The sequence below is a fragment of the Oryctolagus cuniculus genome, chromosome 8 (genome assembly GCF_964237555.1).
Source record: "Oryctolagus cuniculus chromosome 8, mOryCun1.1, whole genome shotgun sequence".
Lineage (NCBI taxonomy): Eukaryota > Metazoa > Chordata > Mammalia > Lagomorpha > Leporidae > Oryctolagus > Oryctolagus cuniculus.
In genome coordinates this window covers 20,919,070-20,937,527 of record NC_091439.1, presented here as the reverse complement: position 1 = coordinate 20,937,527, position 18,458 = coordinate 20,919,070, and the positions used below count along the sequence as shown (strand labels likewise).

Sequence of the window (18,458 nt, the reverse complement as noted above, 5' to 3'; positions counted from 1 at the left end):
CAGGCAGCAAAAAATGCTTTTGGGTTCCTGCCACTCTTGGGGGAGACCCAAATGGAATTCCTGGCACCTGGCTTTGGCTTGGCCAAGTCCTGGATGTTGTAGGCATTTGGGGGATTCCTTTCTATCTCTCTCTCTCTCTGCCTTCCAAATAAATAAATCTTTAAAAAGTTGATAAATACCTAGACCTGTAACTTACATAGAGCAAAAATCACAGTGCAACTTCAGTCATGGATTTTTAGAGTTGGTCCCCAACCAGTAATTGCTTCTCTTTCAATTGATTTTAAGCCTCCAGTTTTGTGATTCTTTGGCAGTCTTATTACTTACTGATGAAAGATGTTTCTCCAAGATATCCTCTCCGTATGAGCGTCACCTCTATGAATTCAGAGTCTTCATCCACAATGTAGTATTCTTTCTCCAAAGAAATCCAAGCCCAGTTCAGATGAAAACGCTGATTTGTTAGTCTATTTCCTCCTGTAATTGGCAGCAGTAAATTGGAAGTCAGCCAAAGTATTTGATGGAAAATTAACGCTCAATGTGTGCATTATGTTTCTGGAGACTTTGCTTTTCTAGATAATGTCAAGAGCACCACCTTAGGTCCTATTCTCCTTATTTAATGTGGAGTCACACAGGTGCCTCCCATTCATAAAGGACCATATGCACCAGGGTTCCAAAGAGCTGGAGCTGGGTAGTTTGGGGTTCAGCTCATACGGACACCTGCATCCTTTCCCGTCTGCCTCCCTGCTCACATCCTCTGTCCCTGTCTTTCCTCCATTTCTTCCTCTGATCTGTGATCTACTCCTGTCACATTATTTGTCTATCAGTTTGCTCTCACATTAGTCTAAAAGTTCCTTTAAAGTAATGCCCACATTGTAGTCACTTATTTTATCAATATCAGTACCTCCTACGGTGCATGTTTAAAATTAGCCCAGTAGAGGGCAGCAGATAAGGCTATAAGGACCCTGATGTCTCCTCTGTCTACATCAAGTCACAGAGCTCTATGTGAATGGTCATCTTGGCTCCTTACTGGGGCTGTGTAAAACGTGTGTATTGGGAGAAAGAGCAGGACCCCGTCAGCTGTGGCATGATGGCTGCAAATAAAAGGATGCTGATCTAGGACTCTTTGGGCTGGTGTTGTGGCACGGCAGGTTAAGTGGCTGTGTGCGATGCTGGCATTCCACATTGGAGTACTAGTTAGAGTTCCAGCTGCTCTGTTTCCAATCCAGATTCCTACTAATGCACCTGGAAAGGCAGCAGAAGGTGGCCTAGGTACCCGGGCTCCTGCCACCCATGTCGGAGACCAGGATGGAGTCCCTGGCTCCTGGCAGGATGGAAGACTTCTCTCTCTCTCTTTGTCTCTGTCACTCTGATTCTCAAATAAATGAACCTTTTAAAAAAAAGAAGTGGGGGGGCTGGCACCGTGGCTCACTTGGTTAATCCTCCGCCTGCGGCGCCAGCATCCCATATGGGCGCCAGTTCTAGTCCCGACTACTCCTCTTCCAGTCCAGCTCTTTGCTGTGGTCCGGGGAAGGCAGTGGAGGATGGCCCAAGTACTTGGGCCCCTGCACTCGCATGGGAGACCTGGAGGAAGCACATGGCTCCTGGATTCGGATCGGCACAGTTCTGGCCATAGTGGCCATTTGGGGGGTGAACCAACAGAAGGAAGACCTTTATCTCTGTCTTTCTCTCTCACTGTCTAACTCTGCCTGTCAAACAAAAAATGAAAGAAAGAAGTGGGAGTCTATGACTGTCTCAGCTGAATATAGATATCAGATATCAAAGTAAGCATGAGACAGACAACCATACACAAAGTTTACTATAAAGGCTCTACTTTATCAGTTCCATAGCTAATGGACCCCTTAATCAGATCAAATATATCAAAAGGGAGATACTTTGCAGACAAGAAAGGAGAATGTCTGAAACAAGTATATTAGGAAAATCTATTGCCATGGTGGGAATCCCATCATCACTGAAGAAGGGCATAGGTTACAGTCTCTACCTCCAGTCTACAGAGCATGGGTTCCAATAAATCTCTTGGAGAGCTTGATATGTTCTTCTGTAGTTGGAGATCCATGTGACTTGATTCATTGTCAAAAAGAGTGTAGCCTTGGCAAGGTAGATGAGGGAGTGAAGATGGTTGCGTTGGGAAGTCATTGAGCAACCATAAAGAGTGGGAAAAAGAAAGCACACATGTGAACTGGGGTGGGTCCCAGCCCACCAGGGTCAGTTAAGGAGATAATGGGGCCTCAGCAGGAAGGAAGCTGGGAACTGACTACCAGATTCCCATGGGATACAGAGGCAGTACAAACAGGAGCTGCAGCCTGCATGGTAGTGCAGCAGATTAAGTTGCTGCCTGTGATATCAGCCTCCCATTTGAACACTAATTTGAGTCGCAGCTGCTCCACTTCTGATCCAGTTCCCTGACAATGTGCCTGGGAAGGCAGAGGGAGATGGCCCAAGTGCTTGGGCCGCTGCCACCCATGTGGGAGACCCAGATGGAGTTCTGGGTTCCTGGCTTTGGCGAGGAACAAACCTGGCCATTGGGACCATTTGCGGAGTGAACCAATGGGTGGAAAATTCTCTCTCTCTCTCTAACTCTTTCAAAACAAATAAATAAAGTAAAATTCCAAAATAAATGCATATGTTGATTTTCACGTGTTTACTTCACTATTTGTTTCCTCTCTTAACAGAGCATTGTTGATATTATTGTGGACATTCTAATAAATACAGAAAACTATAAAACAAATAAAAATACCAGAAATGTCATTAAAAATAACATTAATCTTGTTTCCAGTTTGAAACCACTTTAATCCTTCATGTAGGTAGTCTGTGGATTTTGAAATCACAAATCAAAATCATAGTTCATGTTTGCTTATTCTTTTGTGTTTTTTCAAAGTTCTTTCACAAGTCATTGTTTTTACAATCACATTAAAGAGTAGGTCAATCGTGAGTATCAATTTATAGCTAGACAGATTCAGGATGACAAAGTGACTTGACCAGGTCCACATAGGAATGTGATAGGGTCAGACAAGGCCCCAGTTCTGTGGACTCCTAGTTCCATGATCTGCTTTTGGCTACCATCTTCCACTCTGAGAAGTTGTGTATCAAATGCAACCCAAATACTGCAAAAAGAAACTGGGCCAAATGAATTGCAGATCAGGCCCTCTGAATCAAAACAAGCTTGGTAAAGAAGGCTCAACAGTTCAAGGCAGGAACATTTCACACTTCATGAGCATAGCTATTTGTAATTTGATGGTTGAATGGACTCAGGTTCAAATTCTAGCTTTGCCCCATATGAGCTATGTGATTGTGAACGAATCAAGGAGCATCAGCGTCCCCAACTATCAGTGTGCTGGGCTCCGTGGCAATATTGTGAGGATCAATGAAGACACTACTCCAAAAATACCCAGCACAAATTAGATGCTCATCATGGTTTTAAAAGCACAGGCTAGGGGCTGGTGCTGTGGCATAGTATGTTAAGCATCTGCTTGCAGTGCTGGCATCTCATATGGGCACTAGTTTGAGTCCCAGCTGCTCCACTTCCAATCCAGCTCCCTGTTTATGGCCTGAGAAAGCAGTGGAAGATGGTCCAAGTGTTTGGGCCCCTGAACATACCTGGGGCCCCTGCACCCACCTGGCTGTTGCAGCCATTTGAGGAGTGAACCAGTGGATGGAAGACCTCTCTCTCTGTGTCTCTCCCTCTGTCTGTAACTCTGCCTCTCAAGTAAATAAATAAATCTTTTTTTTTAAAAGCATTAGGCTATATTGTTTCTTGTGACTTCATTTTCACTACTGGCTGGTTAGTATGTACCTTTTAAAATCATGCATCTAGTGGGTAAAGCTGCTGTCTGCAATTCCCGTATCCCATTTGGGTGCTGGTTTGCGTCCTGGTTGTTCCACTTCTGATCCAGCTCCGTGCTAATGGCCTGGGAAAACAGTGGAAGATGGCCTAAGTACTTGGACCTCTGCTACCCATGTGGGAAACCTGGAAAAAGCTTCTGGCTCTTGGCTTTATTGTGGCCATCTGGGGAGTAAATCAGCAGATAGAAGATTCTCTCTCTCTCTCTCTCTTTCTCTCTTTCTCCCTTTCTCTCTCTGTAACTCTGACATTCAAACAACTAAATAAATCTAATGTGTGTGTATATTTATAATATACACACTTCTGTGACTAGCATCATCCTTTTTGGGCTATTCTCCACTTGTAGGCTGAACTCCACTTTTATTATAACATTTTGATTTTCAGAGAAGTTTGTTGTCACATTTAATGCTCATTTGCAATCTTCCTACTTTTTGTCCCCATACTTGAAAATAATTTTATTATTTATTTTACCATCATTTTAGTATGCTTGACCCTTGAGCAAGCTCAGAAATGTGAAAGTGTCACCCCCTTCAAACATGGACCCATCAGGCACTGTACCCTGCTATGCAAGGCAGTTTAATTCTTCCTGCAACCACATGCTGGCTATTAGGCACCGTATGAGTTCACTGCTAGAGAAATGAGAAAACTGAACATGGTCTGGAGTAAATGGGAAATAGTCTGTGTATCAAAACATTTAAAGGAAGGGTACAATAAACCAACCATAGCAGGAGGAAGAGGCTGGGAAGAATTTGCTTCCAGTTCTAGATAAATCCAAGAAGGTGAAGTTCATCTACATATATTTTAAAGCTGTGTTAATAAATATTGCTAAATAAAATTAAGCCCAGAATTAGAGAAATAAGAAACAAACTGATGAGGCTTTGGACTAGAGATACCAACGTGAGCTAAGTACTTATATCGGTAGAGTACTCACAAACACCCAAAACTGAGTATGGAAAGTCCAAATAACTAAGTAGTGATAGAGTAGTTCTCTCTCTCTCTCTCTCTCTCTCCTTTTTTTTTTTTTTTGACAGGCAGAGTGGACAGTGAGAGAGAGAGACAGAGAGAAAGGTCTTCCTTTTTGCTGTTGGTTCACCCTCCAGTGGTCGCCACGGCTGGCGCGCTGCGGCCGGCGCACCGCGCTGATCCGATGGCAGGAGCCAGGTGCTTCTCCTGGTCTCCCATGGGGTGCAGGGCCCAAGCACTTGGGCCATCCTCCACTGTACTCCCTGGCCACAGCAGAGAGCTGGCCTGGAAGAGGGGCAACAGGGACAGAATCCGGCGCCCCGACAGGGATTAGAACCTGGTGTGCTGGTGCCACTAGGTGGAGGATTAGCCTATTGAGCTGTGGCGCCGGCCAGAGTAGTTCTCTTTAAGGAACTTTCTCTTTCCCTCTATATAGCAACCATTCAGAGATTAATGGCTCCCTGGTGAATTTTTTTAAAATATTTTTTTAAACTTTTATTTAGTAGATATAAATTTCCAAAGTACAGTTTATGGATTGCAATGGCTTTTCCCCCCCCATAACTTCCCACCCACCTGCAACCCTCCCATCTCCCACTCCCTCTCCCATCCCATTCACATCAAGATACATGTTCAATTATCTTTATATACAAAAGATCAATTTAGTATATATTAAGTAAAGATTTCATCAGTTTGCCCCCACACTGAACACAAATTGCCAACTACTGCTTGAGCACTAGTCATATCATTAATTCACATTGAACTACACATTAAGGACAGAGATCCTACATGGGGAGTAGTAAGTACACAGTGACTCCTGTTGTTGACTTAACAAATTGACACTCTTGTTTAACGCGTCAGCAATCTCCCCAGGCTCTAGTCATGAGTTGCCAAGGCCATGAAAGCCCTCAGAGCTTGCCGACTTTCATCTTATTTCGACAAGGCCATAGTCAAAGTGGAAGTTCTCTCCTCCCTTCAGAGAAAGGTACCTCCTTCTTTGATGGCCCGTTCTTTCCACTGGGATCTCTCTCGCAGAGATCTTTCATTTAGTTTTTTTTTTTTTTTTTTTTTGCCAGAGTGTCTTGGCTTTCCATGCCTAAACTACTCTTATGGGCTCTTCAGCCAGATCCGAATGCCTCAAGGGCCGATTCTGAGGCCAGAGTGCTGTTTAGGACATTTGCCATTCTATGAGTCTGCTGTGTATCCCGCTTCCCATGTTGGATCGTTCTCTCCCTTTTTAATTCTATCAGTTAGTATTAGCAGACACTAGTCTTGTTTATGTGATTCCTTTGACTCTTAGACCTATCATTATGGTCTATTGTGACCTGAAATTGATCACTTGGACTAGTGAGGTGGCATTGGTATGTGCAACCTTGATGGGATTGTATTGGAATCCCCTGGCACATTTCTAACTCTACCACTCGGGGCAAGTCAGCTTAAGCATGTCCCAAATTGTACATCCCCTCCCTCTCTTATTCCCACTCTTATATTTAACAGGGATCACTTTTCAGTTAACTTTAAACACCTAAGAGTAATTGTGTGTTAATTACATAGCTTGACCAATGGTATTAAGTAGAACAAACAAAAATACTAAAAGGGATATAGTATTAAATTGTACATCAACAGTGATGATAAGGGCTGATCAAGTGATTGTTTCTCCTAGTGTCCATTTCACTTCATCAGGTTTCCTTTTTGATGCTCAGTTAGTTATCACCAATCAGGGCGAACATATGATATTTGTCCCTCTGGGACTGGTTTATTTCACTCAGCATGATGTTTTCCAGGTTCCTCCATTTTTGTTGCAAATGACCGGATTTCATTGTGTTTTACTGCTGTATAGTATTCTGTAGAGTACATATCACATAATTTCTTTATCCAGTCTACTGTTGATGGGCATTTGGGTTGATTCCAGGTCTTAGCTATTGTGAATTGAGCTGTAATAAACATTAAGGTGCAGACTGTTTTTGTGTTTGCCAATTTAACTTCCTTTGGGTAAATTCCAAGGAGTGGGATGGCTGGGTTGAATGGTAGTGTTATATTCAGGTTTCTGAGGAATCTGCAGACTGACTTCCATAGTGGCTTGACCAGTTTGCATTCCCACCAACAGTGGGTTAGTGTCCCTTTTTCCCCACATCCTCTCCAGCATCTGTTGTTGGTAGATTTCTGAATGTGAGCCATTCTCACCGGGGTGAGGTGAAACCTCATTGTGGTTTTGATTTGCATTTCCCTGATTGCTAGTGGTCTTGAACATTTTTTCATGTGTCTGTTGGCCCTTTGGATTTCCTCTTTTGAAAAATATCTATTGAGGTCCTTGGCCCATCTCTTAAGTGGGTTGTTTGTTTTGATGTTGTGGAGTTTCTTGATTTCTTTGTAGATTCTGGTTATTAACCCTTTATATGTTGCATAGTTTGCAAATATTTTTTCTCCCTGGTGAATTTAAAAAAATTTATTAATAAATATTTATTTGAAAGGCAGAATGTGAGGGAGGGAGGAAGGGAGGGAGAGAGAGAGAGAGAGAGAGAGAGAGAGAGAGAGAGAATATGAATCAACCATCTGTTGGTTCATTTCTAAAAGACAGCCACAGCCAGGTCTGAGCCAGGCCAAAGTTAAGTGCCAGGAACTCCATCCTGGTGTCCCACATGGGTGGCAAGGACCCTAACACTTAGGCCATCTTCCTGGGCTCATTAGCGGGAATACTAGATTAGAAGTGGACCAGCACTCCAATATAGGATGACAGAATTGCAGGTGGCAACTTAACCCACTGCACCACAACACCAGCCCCATCCTGGTGTTGTGGTCATGCCCTAGAGGCTGACCCCCCAAATATGCCTACTCCTTGTTCTATGTTAAAGATGTTAATATATTCCAAATAAATGTGAACTTGTGTCAAAGACAACATTGTTAGATCCTCAGTCTGGCTTAGCACATAATGCTAAAATCCTGAAGGAATTACCATTGCAAATGCCAGTTTACCACGAAGTAAGTAAACATCAAAAGAAGGTGCAGCAATGCTGTCTTTATGTAATGGTCATTCTAACTAGTAGCATTAATAAGTATACATTTTTATTTCCCTAATGTGGACAGGGCTCACTAAGAGGGTCCAGTCAACAAGAAGATAAGACCTACACACATGAAGCCTAAATTATAACACCAGAGAAGTATGATTGTGGGTAGAAATAAATGGAGCAAGATGGACACAAGGGAGGAATTCCTGGGGGGATGGAGACTGGATTTGGAGGGACAGGGAGAATTTTATCTGTGGAGAAGAGGGCGAGGCCGTCTTCAGGTGGAGGAGAGAGAAGGCAGACATGGGGCCAGCAGAGTCAGGGACTCACAGTACAGGGTGTTCTTTAGTAAGACTTGCTGTTTCTAAGGATTCACAACCATTCCTTGTGTTCTCCTTTTCTTGCTTTCTGACGTAAGCTGCTTCCTTTCCAAACATGGGCCTCATTTTACACACTATCAGATCAGTTACTAAAAAGCTGCATATGGAGCTGGTGCTGTGGCACAGCGGGTTAAAGCCCTGGCCTGAAGCACTGGCATTCCATATGGGTGCTGGTTCTAGTCCCGGCTGCTCCACTTCCAATCCAGCTCTCTGCTATGGTCTGGGATAGCAGTAGAGGATGGCTCAAGTCCTTGGGCCCCTGAACCCATATGGGAGACCCAGAAGAAGCTCCTGGTTCCTGGCTTCGGATCAGCACAGCTCTGGCGTTGTGGCTATCTGGGGAGTGAACCTTCAGATGGAAGACCTCTCTCTCTGTTTCTACCTCTCTCTGTAACTCTGTCTTTCAAATAAATAAAATAAATCTTTTAAAAAAATAAATAAAAGTTGCATATTACTTATTTTTCTGTAACACCTCCAAGTATGGCATGTTACAGGAGGAAAAATAAAGTTTTTAGGATATTATCTAGTTGCATAGTCACATGCAGGAATTGTAATTTGTGATTTAGCCCTAGTATGAGTAAAATCATGAGTCTTAGAGTAATAATCTGTGAACGATAACTTGACAGTAATTTTTTATTGTTTTACTGCTTTAGAAAGTTACTTTAAGTCCATGATCCAAGTTTTAGATATTTTTCTAGTTCCATCTACTAAAAAGATGAAGTAATTCTGTATTCAAAGCCCAAAATAGTTAAATTACATTTCTTCTTCCAAGATCCCTTGTGAATGACATTTCATACCTATGATTCCCGTTGAATACTCTTGTTTTCTGCTATGAAATGATTCTACCAACTTTCTACACTATACAAAGGCCCTTGAGACTTTAAGAGCAATCAGAAGCAGATATCATGGAACTTTCTTATTGACACTCTGCTTTAAACATTTTACCTTCTGCTCAGTTGCATGTGACCATCTATACATTTGGATAGTTTAAAACTTCTTGGAATAACAGATTTCTTTGGGCATAAGGTAGGAAACACACCCACCCAAACACACACATTTATCAGCTTTTCCATACAACTCTGGGTGATTCATGTTAAACTTCAGCCAATCCACGGACTCCTTAAACTCTATACTAAGCAAAGAAAACAGATTATAAACATAAATTGGCTGGGGCCAGCACTGTAGCATAGTAGGTTAAGCCTCTGCCTGAAGCACCAGAATCCCATATGGGTGCCTGTTCATGTCCCAGCTGCCCCTCTTCTGATCCAGCTCTCTGCTAATGGCCTGAGAAAGCAGTAGAGCATGGCTCAAGTGCTTGGGTCCCTGAACCCACGTGTGAGATCCAGAAGAAGCTCCTGGCTCCTGGTTTTGAATCCACCCAGCTCCGGCCATTGCAGCCATTTGGGAGTGAACCAGTGGATGGAAGACCCCTCTCTCTCTCTCTCTCTCTCTCTCTCTCTCTCTGCCTCTCTGTGACTCTCAAGCAGAACTCTCAAATAAATAAACTCAACCCTCTCAAATAAATAAATATTTAAAGAAAATATAAATTGGCTACAGAATTTTTTTTTTTTTTTAACAGGCAGAGTGGACAGTGAGAGAGAGAGACAGAGAGAAAGGTCTTCCTTTGCCGTTGGTTCACCCTCCAATGGCCGCCGCGGCCGGCACGCTGCGGCCGGCGCACCGCGCTGATCCGATGGCAGGAGCCAGGAGCCAGGTGCTTTTCCTGGTCTCCCATGGGGTGCAGGGCCCAAGCACCTGGGCCATCCTCCACTGCACTCCCTGGCCACAGCAGAGAGCTGGCCTGGAAGAGGGGCAGCCGGGACAGAATCCGGCGCCCCAACCGGGACTAGAACCCGGTGTGCCGGCGCCGCTAGGCGGAGGATTAGCCTAGTGAGCCGCGGCGCCGGCCCTGACTACAGACTTTTTACAGCAATTAATAAGTTTAATATTTCTCTAGTGGTATCAAAAATGACTTTGCTAATATAACCATCATGTACTTGAGAGGAAAGAAAATTCCTAACATCAATCTATGCTCCTCGAAGTGTAGGGACTCAAAGAGACACTTACTGATTATATTTCATGCATCCAAATGTCTTCATACATAGGAAACATAGTAATCTAAAAGTGGAAAAATTTTTGATTGTCAAAATACCTAAGTGAAATTACACAAAATGAGTAATTCTGAAAATCTAAAAATATTCCAGATGTCCTTTTAGTGTCTTCAGATTGATAATTAAACCATAAGAAAATATGCTAATGTCCTCTGGAATTCTCCTGTAGGTCTAAGTTATATTCTAGGTTTCTGAAGAATGATTGATGATAGATTATAATTAATTAATCCATGGTTCCATTTGATTAGTCCATAAATGTTTAGTGAGCAACAAACATGCTGTTCACTTTTCTCCATGTGAGAGCAGTGACATCACAAAGATCCCTGTTCTCATGGTGCTTGCTTCCCAGCTGGGGCAATGCCAATAATATGCAACATGATAAGTGATGGGAAGAAAATTAACCCAGATAGGTGTGTAATGAGCAATGGGGGAATCGGAAGGGACTATCTTATATGGGACAGTTAAGAAAGGCTTTTCTGAGTAGAGACTAGAGAGAAGAATATTCCCGGAAGAGAGAAGAGCAAGAACAAAATAAATATAAACATGTTCACATTTTAAAAGTAACCAGTGTTCATCATGACCAACTGCCTACATGGGTTCTTGTTCCTTGTGGTGCCATTTTTGCTCCTTGATCATCTGCCAGTGTTATAAGAAGGTGCACCGACTTTCATAGGCTGGCAATATTGACTGTGGTCATTTAGTTAGCATGGCTTTGTTTTCTGATGACACAGCAGCTTGTAAACTCCCTTCTATGTTTGCAGAATTTGATATGTGATGAGTTCTGCCTCCTTTAGGAAGAAGCCAGGAAACAGCATTGGAAGTCTCTCTCAGAGCTAGGGCACAAACATGTCTCCTAGGCTCTGCCAGCACCTACAGACTTTGAATCAGATCTATCCAATGAGAGAATGCAAATACTGCAAGGCCCCAGATTTGGGTGAGCACTGCAATGGAGCCATCTGGCTTTCATGGGTGCTGGTGGCAGAGGTCTTGTATCCAGGGACACATGTGCAGTGTGTGGTATTTGTATCTACTTGCAATGGCAGTCCATGGAGTGCTGTTGACATCACTTCTTTAAAAAATTTTAAAATGAATTTAAAGAGAATAAATTTCATGTACTCCATAAGTACAGTTCCAAGAAGACAACCCCACTTTTCTCATTTCCCTGTTCCCCCAACCCTCATCCTCCTTCCCTCCCCTCGCTTCACCAATTTTTGCAAAGACATAATTTTAATCCACTCTATATTTACAGTATTAATGCACAACTAATCATAATATTCAACAAGTAAAAAGTAGGAAGATCACAGTTCCACAGGGTTATAAATGAGCAACCACATTCCAAAGTAATCATTTAATTTCTGTATTTTTTATTCTATATTAACAGCCACATATCAGAGAAAACGTGGTATTTGGCAAATGAAGTACCTGGGGTTCAATAACTGCATCCTTTTATGTCATCAGAGTTAGAAAATAAATATTAAAGTGTGTAAAGCCTAGTGCAAGTGCCTGGTGTACCAGGGAAGATGCTGGGATACCTGCAGAGCTTATCTGAGCACCTTGCTCCAATCTCAACTCCTCTGCTTATGATCCGGCTTTTGGTTAATGAGCATCCGAGGAGGCAGCAGATGGTAGCTCAAGTGCCCAAATCCATCTCAACCATAGAAGACCTAGATGGAGTTCTGTCCTCCTGACTTTGGCCTGGTTTAGTCCTGGTCATTGCAGGCATCTGGGGAGGGAACCAGTGGATGGAAAATTTCTCTCTGTCTGTCTCTTTGTCTGTCTGCCTTTGAAATACAATGGAAATAAATACATGAAAAAATATGAAAAGTCCTCCATGATCTGAATCCTGAATCCACCTGTTGTTAGAGCCTATAGCACCACAACACCAGCCCCTGTGAACCCATCTTTAAAGTTTTGTTATAAAACCATCTCTTTTTTTTTGACAGGCAGAGTCAGACAGTGAGAGAGAGGGAGACAGAGAGAAAGGTCTTCCTTCTGTTGGTTCACCTCCCAAATGGCCACCATGGCAGGCGCCCTGCACCATTCTGAAGCTAGGAGCCAGGTGCTTCTCCTGGTCTCCCATGGGGTGCAGGGCCCAAGCACTTGGGCCATCCTCCACTGCCCTCCCAGGCCACAGCATAGAGCTGGACTGGAAGAGGAGCAACCAGGACAGAATCCGGTGCCCCAACCAGGACTAGAATCCAGAGTGCTGGCACCGCAGGTGGAGGTTTAGCCTGGTGAGCCGTGGTGCCGGTCAAAAGCCATCTTTTTTACAAGACATAAAAAAGCTTGACATTTTTTCACAGTCCAGCATATTATTATTATATTATTATATATTATACATTTATATAATATATAATATATTATATACATTATATTATATAATATATTATATTATAATATAATAATATAATATATTATATAATATATTATATATAATATATTATTATCATTATTATATTATATTATTATCATGTTCTATATAAATCAATCATGTCACATTTGTCATTTATGTTTGTACTTAATTGGCATTAGAAATGAGATAATATGATATATGAAAAGGAATATTTTCTGAAAGCCATACACACTGTACACCTTAGGAAGGCCTGCCTGGTCCTTTAATCCACCAAGCCCCTATTCTTCCTGATAAGTATCCTGCACCAGATATGGCCCAGTGTACTTATTGACAGCTCTGAATTGGTGGGTGTAAAGCCAGAATCATTATTCTCCTAGGAATAAAGAGATATTGGTCACATCTCCATCCCAGCTGATGTACACAGTGTGCTCAAAGAAGATATAAGGTGATTCCAAACATTTACAAATGTTGGGAAAGGGGAGCCACACGGCAGAAAAGTCAATCTCTTATCACAAGTCAGACTTTAGAACTAAGTGTGCTCAATGACGATCGTGAGATTGGCTAAACACTGCAATCAACCAAGAAACTATTAAATGAGTAGGGGACGACTTCTGCTTGAAAGTCCCCTCATAAACAAGAACCCTACCTTACACCTTATACAAAAATCAACTCAAAATAGAGCAAGGATCTAAATCTATGGCCAGATACCATCAAATTACTAGAGAAGAACATCGGAGAAACTCTGTAAGACATTAGCTTAGGCAAAGGTTTCTTGGAAAAGACCCCAGAAGCACAGGCAATAAAGCAAAATTTGACAAATGGGATTACATCAAGCTGAGAAGTTGTGAATGGCAAAGGAAACCCTTAACAAAGTGAAAAGGCAGCCAACAGAATGGGACAAAGAATTTGAAAGCTATGCAAACTGAAAAAGGATTAGTTTCTAGCATCTATAAAGAACTCAAGAAATTCAACAAGATAAATAATCCAGTTAAGAAATGGGCAAAGGACTTGAATAGACATTTTTCTTTTCTTTTCTTTCTTTCTTTTTTTTTTTTTTTTTTTTTTTTGACAGGCAGAGTGGACAGTGAGAGAGAGAGAGACAGAGAGAAAGGTCTTCCTTTTGCCATTGGTTCACCCTCCAATGGCCGCCGTGGCTGGCGCGCTGCGGCTGGCGCACCGCGCTGATCCGATGGCAGGAGCCAGGTGCTTCTCCTGGTCTCCCATGGGGTGCAGGGCCCAAGTACTTGGGCCATCCTCCACTGCACTCCCTGGCCACAGCAGAGAGCTGGCCTGGAAGAGGGGCAACTGGGACAGAATCCGGCACCCCGACCAGGACTAGAACCTGATGTGCCGGCGCTGCAAGGCAGAGGATTAGCCTAGTAATCCGCGGCGCCGGCCGTGAATAGACATTTTTCAAAAGATGAAATTCACATGGCCAACAGACACTTGAGAAAATTCTCAGGATCACTAGCTGTCAGGGAAATGCAAATCAAAACCACACTGAGGTTTCACCTCACTCCAGTTAGAATGGCTTTCATACAGAAATTAAAAAAACAATAAATGCTGGCAAGGATGTAAGGAAAAAGCTTCCCTAATCCACTGTTGGTAGGAATGTAAACTGGTGTGGCAATTGTGGAAGACAGCATAGAGATTCCTCAGAAATCTGAAAATAGATCTACCATTTGACTCAGCCATCCCATTTCTGGGAATTTACCAAAACAAAATGAAATTAGCATACAAAAGAGTTTTCTGTATTCCACGTTTATTGCAGCTCAATTCACAATAGCTAAGATATGGAATCAAACAGATGTCCATCAACTGATGACTGGATAAAGAAATAAACTATGGAGTACTACTCAGCCATGAAAAAGAATGACATCCTATCTTTTGCAACAAAATGGATGCAACTTGAAATCATTATACTTAAGTGAAACAAGCCAATCCCCAAAAGACAGAAACCATGTGTTTTCCCTGATCTCTGATAACTAATAGAGTACCTGAAATGTAATGTATTAGAGGAAATAGACATTCAGAGATTTGATTACTGTTTGCAACCCTTGTCTCTACTGTTGAGGAACAATTTTTTTATGCATGCTATTTGTTGAACTCTTTACTTAGTTAGTCTTAGTTAGTTAGGGTTAATCTGATGAGTATAATGTAAGCTGAAAATAGATCTTTGTAAAAACTAAGAGTGGAAATAGGAGAGGGAGGAGGAAGAAGCATGGGACATATCATTATGTTCCTAAATTTGCATATAAGAAATACATAAAATTTGTATACCTTAAATAAGATTTTTAAAAAAGAAAGCTGACAATAGATCTACCATATGACCCAGCCATCCCACTCCGGAGAATTTACCCATATGGAATGAAATCAACATATGAAAGAGTTATCTGTACCCCCATGGCTATTGCAGCTCAACTCACAATAGTTAAGACATAGAATCAACCCAGGCGTCCATCAACTGATGACTGGATAAAGCACAATGGAATATTATTCAGCCATAAAAGTGAATGAAGTCCTGTCTTTGGCAACAAAATGACGCAACTGGAAAACATTATACTTAGTGAAATAAGCCAGTATCCAAAAGACAAATACCATCTGTTTTCTCTGATCTGTGGTAAGTAATAAATTTTAAAAAAGTAGTGTATAATTATTTGCATTGCTATTTGCATAAATTATTTCTGTGCGTAAACTGTTGAGAGGAAATAGCTCAAATTCTAAATGAACTTAATTATTATCTTGTAACCACAAAGGAAATATTTAAATGTTGCATTGTCATTGGTTCTATTTCATTGAAAGAAAGTATGAATGAATAACTGACAAAAAACTGTATATGAATGAAATGATCATTTTTCCATTCAATTATAGTTTGCAACCATTGTTTCATTATTCCCACTAAACTGAGGTCTTTTTGCTTTTTACTCATTAAGCTTCTTACTCAGTGAAGTACTAAGCCTTTTTATTGTAATGTAAATTTAAAACATTATCTCAAAAACTAAAAAATAAAAGAAAGGTAGAAGGAAGAAGGGTGGGGGGAAGGAGGTAGAGAAGAAGGGAATATCATTATGTTCTTAGACCTGTAAATACAAATCATGTTAACCTGTTAAAAATTAATTAAAATTAATATAAAAATGAAAAAAGGGAAAAAACTAGTTTTTACTTATTTATTTGAAAAGATGGGAGGCCGGCGCTGCGGATCACTTAGCTAATCCTCCACCTGCAGCGCTGGCACCCCGGGTTCTGTCCCGGTTGCCCCTCTTCCAGGCCATCGCTCTGCTGTGGCCCGGTAGGGCAGTGGAGGATGGCCCAAGTACTTGGGCCCTGCACCCCATGGGAGACCAGGAGAAGCACCTGGCTCCTGGCTTTGGATCGGCGCAGTGCACCAGCCATAGCAGCCATTTAGGGGGTGAACCAATGGAAGGAAGACCTTTCTCTCTGTCTGTCTCTCTCACTGTCCAACTCTGCCTTTCAAAAAAAAAAAAAAAAAAAAAAAAAGAAAAGAAAAGAAGAGAGATTGAGATTTCTCATCTGGTGGTCCACCCTCCAAATTCCTGCAACTGTAACCGGGCCAAAGCCAGGATCTGGGAAACCAATTGAAGTCTCCCAGGTGGGTGGCATAGTCCAAGCACTGGAGCCATCAGCTCCTGCCTCCCAGGGTGTGCATTAGCAGGAAGCTGTAATCTAGAATGGAGTTGAGACTTGAACTCACGTACTTCAATATGGGATGTGGGTGTCCCAAGTGAACCCTTAACCACTTTGCCAAAGGCCCACCCTGAGAGTTCTTTTTGAACTTTGATAAAACAGTAATTATGGAGGGAAGGTTGGAAGCTAAACCACAGAGCAGCTCTGTAGTAGCAATCGACATTGTTAGTCCACTCTTTTCAAAAATATTCAAACTAGACAGAGACTCAACAGATGTCATTAGCTTAGTTCTTGGCAAGCGCTTATCAGGCTAAGAACATAAACTGGGCTCTGCTTTCCAGGGGAAGCATTCCTCTGGCCAGCAGTTCCCTCCTGCCAGACCACAAATCAACAATTGCTAGATAAATGAAAAGCTTCCACCCAACTTAAAAACATTTGGGTAAAATATTCATTTCTCTAGAAATAAAAATGCCTTTTTTATAGCCCAAGCTGTAAATGGCCCCAGTGGGATCCACTAAAGTAATCTACTGTCAGATTCATAAATCCTTAGACCCTTGAAGAGGATGGAAGTGGGTCTGTTAGGCTTCATTTTGAATGATGCTATAGAGTGGAGAAAATAAAGCAAATGAAAGAATAATTGGGAGCTGAATTCTGTTCAGTGGCAGAACACTGGGATACTGCCTGCAGTAATGATTAATAGAAATGAGAATTAAAATAATTTAAAATACACTTTATTAAGATGAAAGGAGTTTTGAAAAATTTTTATGTGCTACCTTATGAATTATGCTGCTGAATAATTTGAGTTGGATACCATGATCTGACAATTGGTAGCATTAAAACATGGGAAGAAATGTGATGAGGGAAATCACACAGCACAGTGACTCCAGTTTTTGCCTGTGTCTTTCCTTCACACTCACTCTTCTGTGGTAAAAGGAGGCATGATTACATTTGGAGTACAGGAGGCTACTGTATTGTGGGCCAGGACCTCCCTCCACCTCTTCCCCTATTTTTGTCATCTTGTCCCTTGTGTGTGTGTGTATTTTTACTATTTTTTAGGATTTATTTATTTATTTATTTGAGAGGTAGAGTTACAGATAGAGAGAGAGGTCTTCCATCTTCTGGTTCAGTCCCCAGATGGCCACAATAACCAGGGCTGGGCCCATCTGAAGGCAGGAGCTTCTTCCAGGTCTCCCACACAAGTGCAGGGGCCCAAGCAGTGGAGCCATCTTCTACTGCTTTCCCAGGCCATAGCAGAGAGCTGGACTGGAAGTGGAGCAGTCAGGACTCGAACCAGCGTCCATATGGGATGCTGGCACTGCAGGTGGTGGTTTACATGCTACACCACAGCACTAGCCCCAATATACCTGTGTTCTTTATACATCATTCTTTGTATTTCTAGACACATGAGGGCTTTCAAGCTTCTAGAAGACTGGTTAGAATTTGTTTTATTTTGTTTTAAAAATATTATTTCAAAGGCAAAGAGATGGGGAGAGAAACAGACAGGGACAGAGAGATCAAGATCTGCCATCTACCTATTCACTCTCTAAATGCCTACAACAGCCAAGACTGAGCCAGTCTGAAGCCAGGAGCCCAGATCTCAATCTGGATCTCCCACGTGGGTGGCAGGGACCCAACTACCTCAGCCATCACCTGCTGCCTCCCAGGGTGCAGATTAGCAGGAAGCTGGAGTCTGACTGGGACTTGAACACAGGTGCTCTGATATAGGATATGGTCATCCCAAGCAGTGGCTTAACCATTGCACCAAATGCTTGTCCCTAGTACTTAGTATTTTCAAAATAAAAAGGAATATTATTTCATAAGTAGCATCCACAGAGAGGTTTCTGGATGCATACTTTGCCTTTACCATTTCTCAGTACTCAATCCCAGAGGACCCTCTGAAGGTTGTGATAAAATCTTAAAGCAGTGCTTCATTTCCACATGTCTCATTGAACAAAGGCTTGGGAATGGCATGATCTCTGAGAGGTAAGTATCGCTAGAGAAGGGGAGAAATATTTCTTAAGTCAGGGGTGAGGGACCTTTTTCCTGCCAAGTTTCATCTGGATGTTTATAGCATCATTCGCAGATCATACAAAGTTATCAATTTAAAAATGAACCTGCTATAGATTAATTGAATTTCAAGTTCTGCCT

General features: G+C 42.0%; 1 protein-coding gene across 1 annotated transcript in view; it reads right to left on the bottom strand.

Annotated features, from left to right (window-relative positions):
- The window catches only part of FREM3 (FRAS1 related extracellular matrix 3), an 88,386-nt gene that overhangs the window by 33,523 nt on the left and 36,405 nt on the right, over window positions 1-18,458 (bottom strand). The window contains exon 3 of the mRNA XM_002716929.5: window positions 325-471. Coding sequence (XP_002716975.3) covers window positions 325-471 — 147 coding nt within the window. The remainder of the gene's footprint in view (window positions 1-324; window positions 472-18,458) is intronic.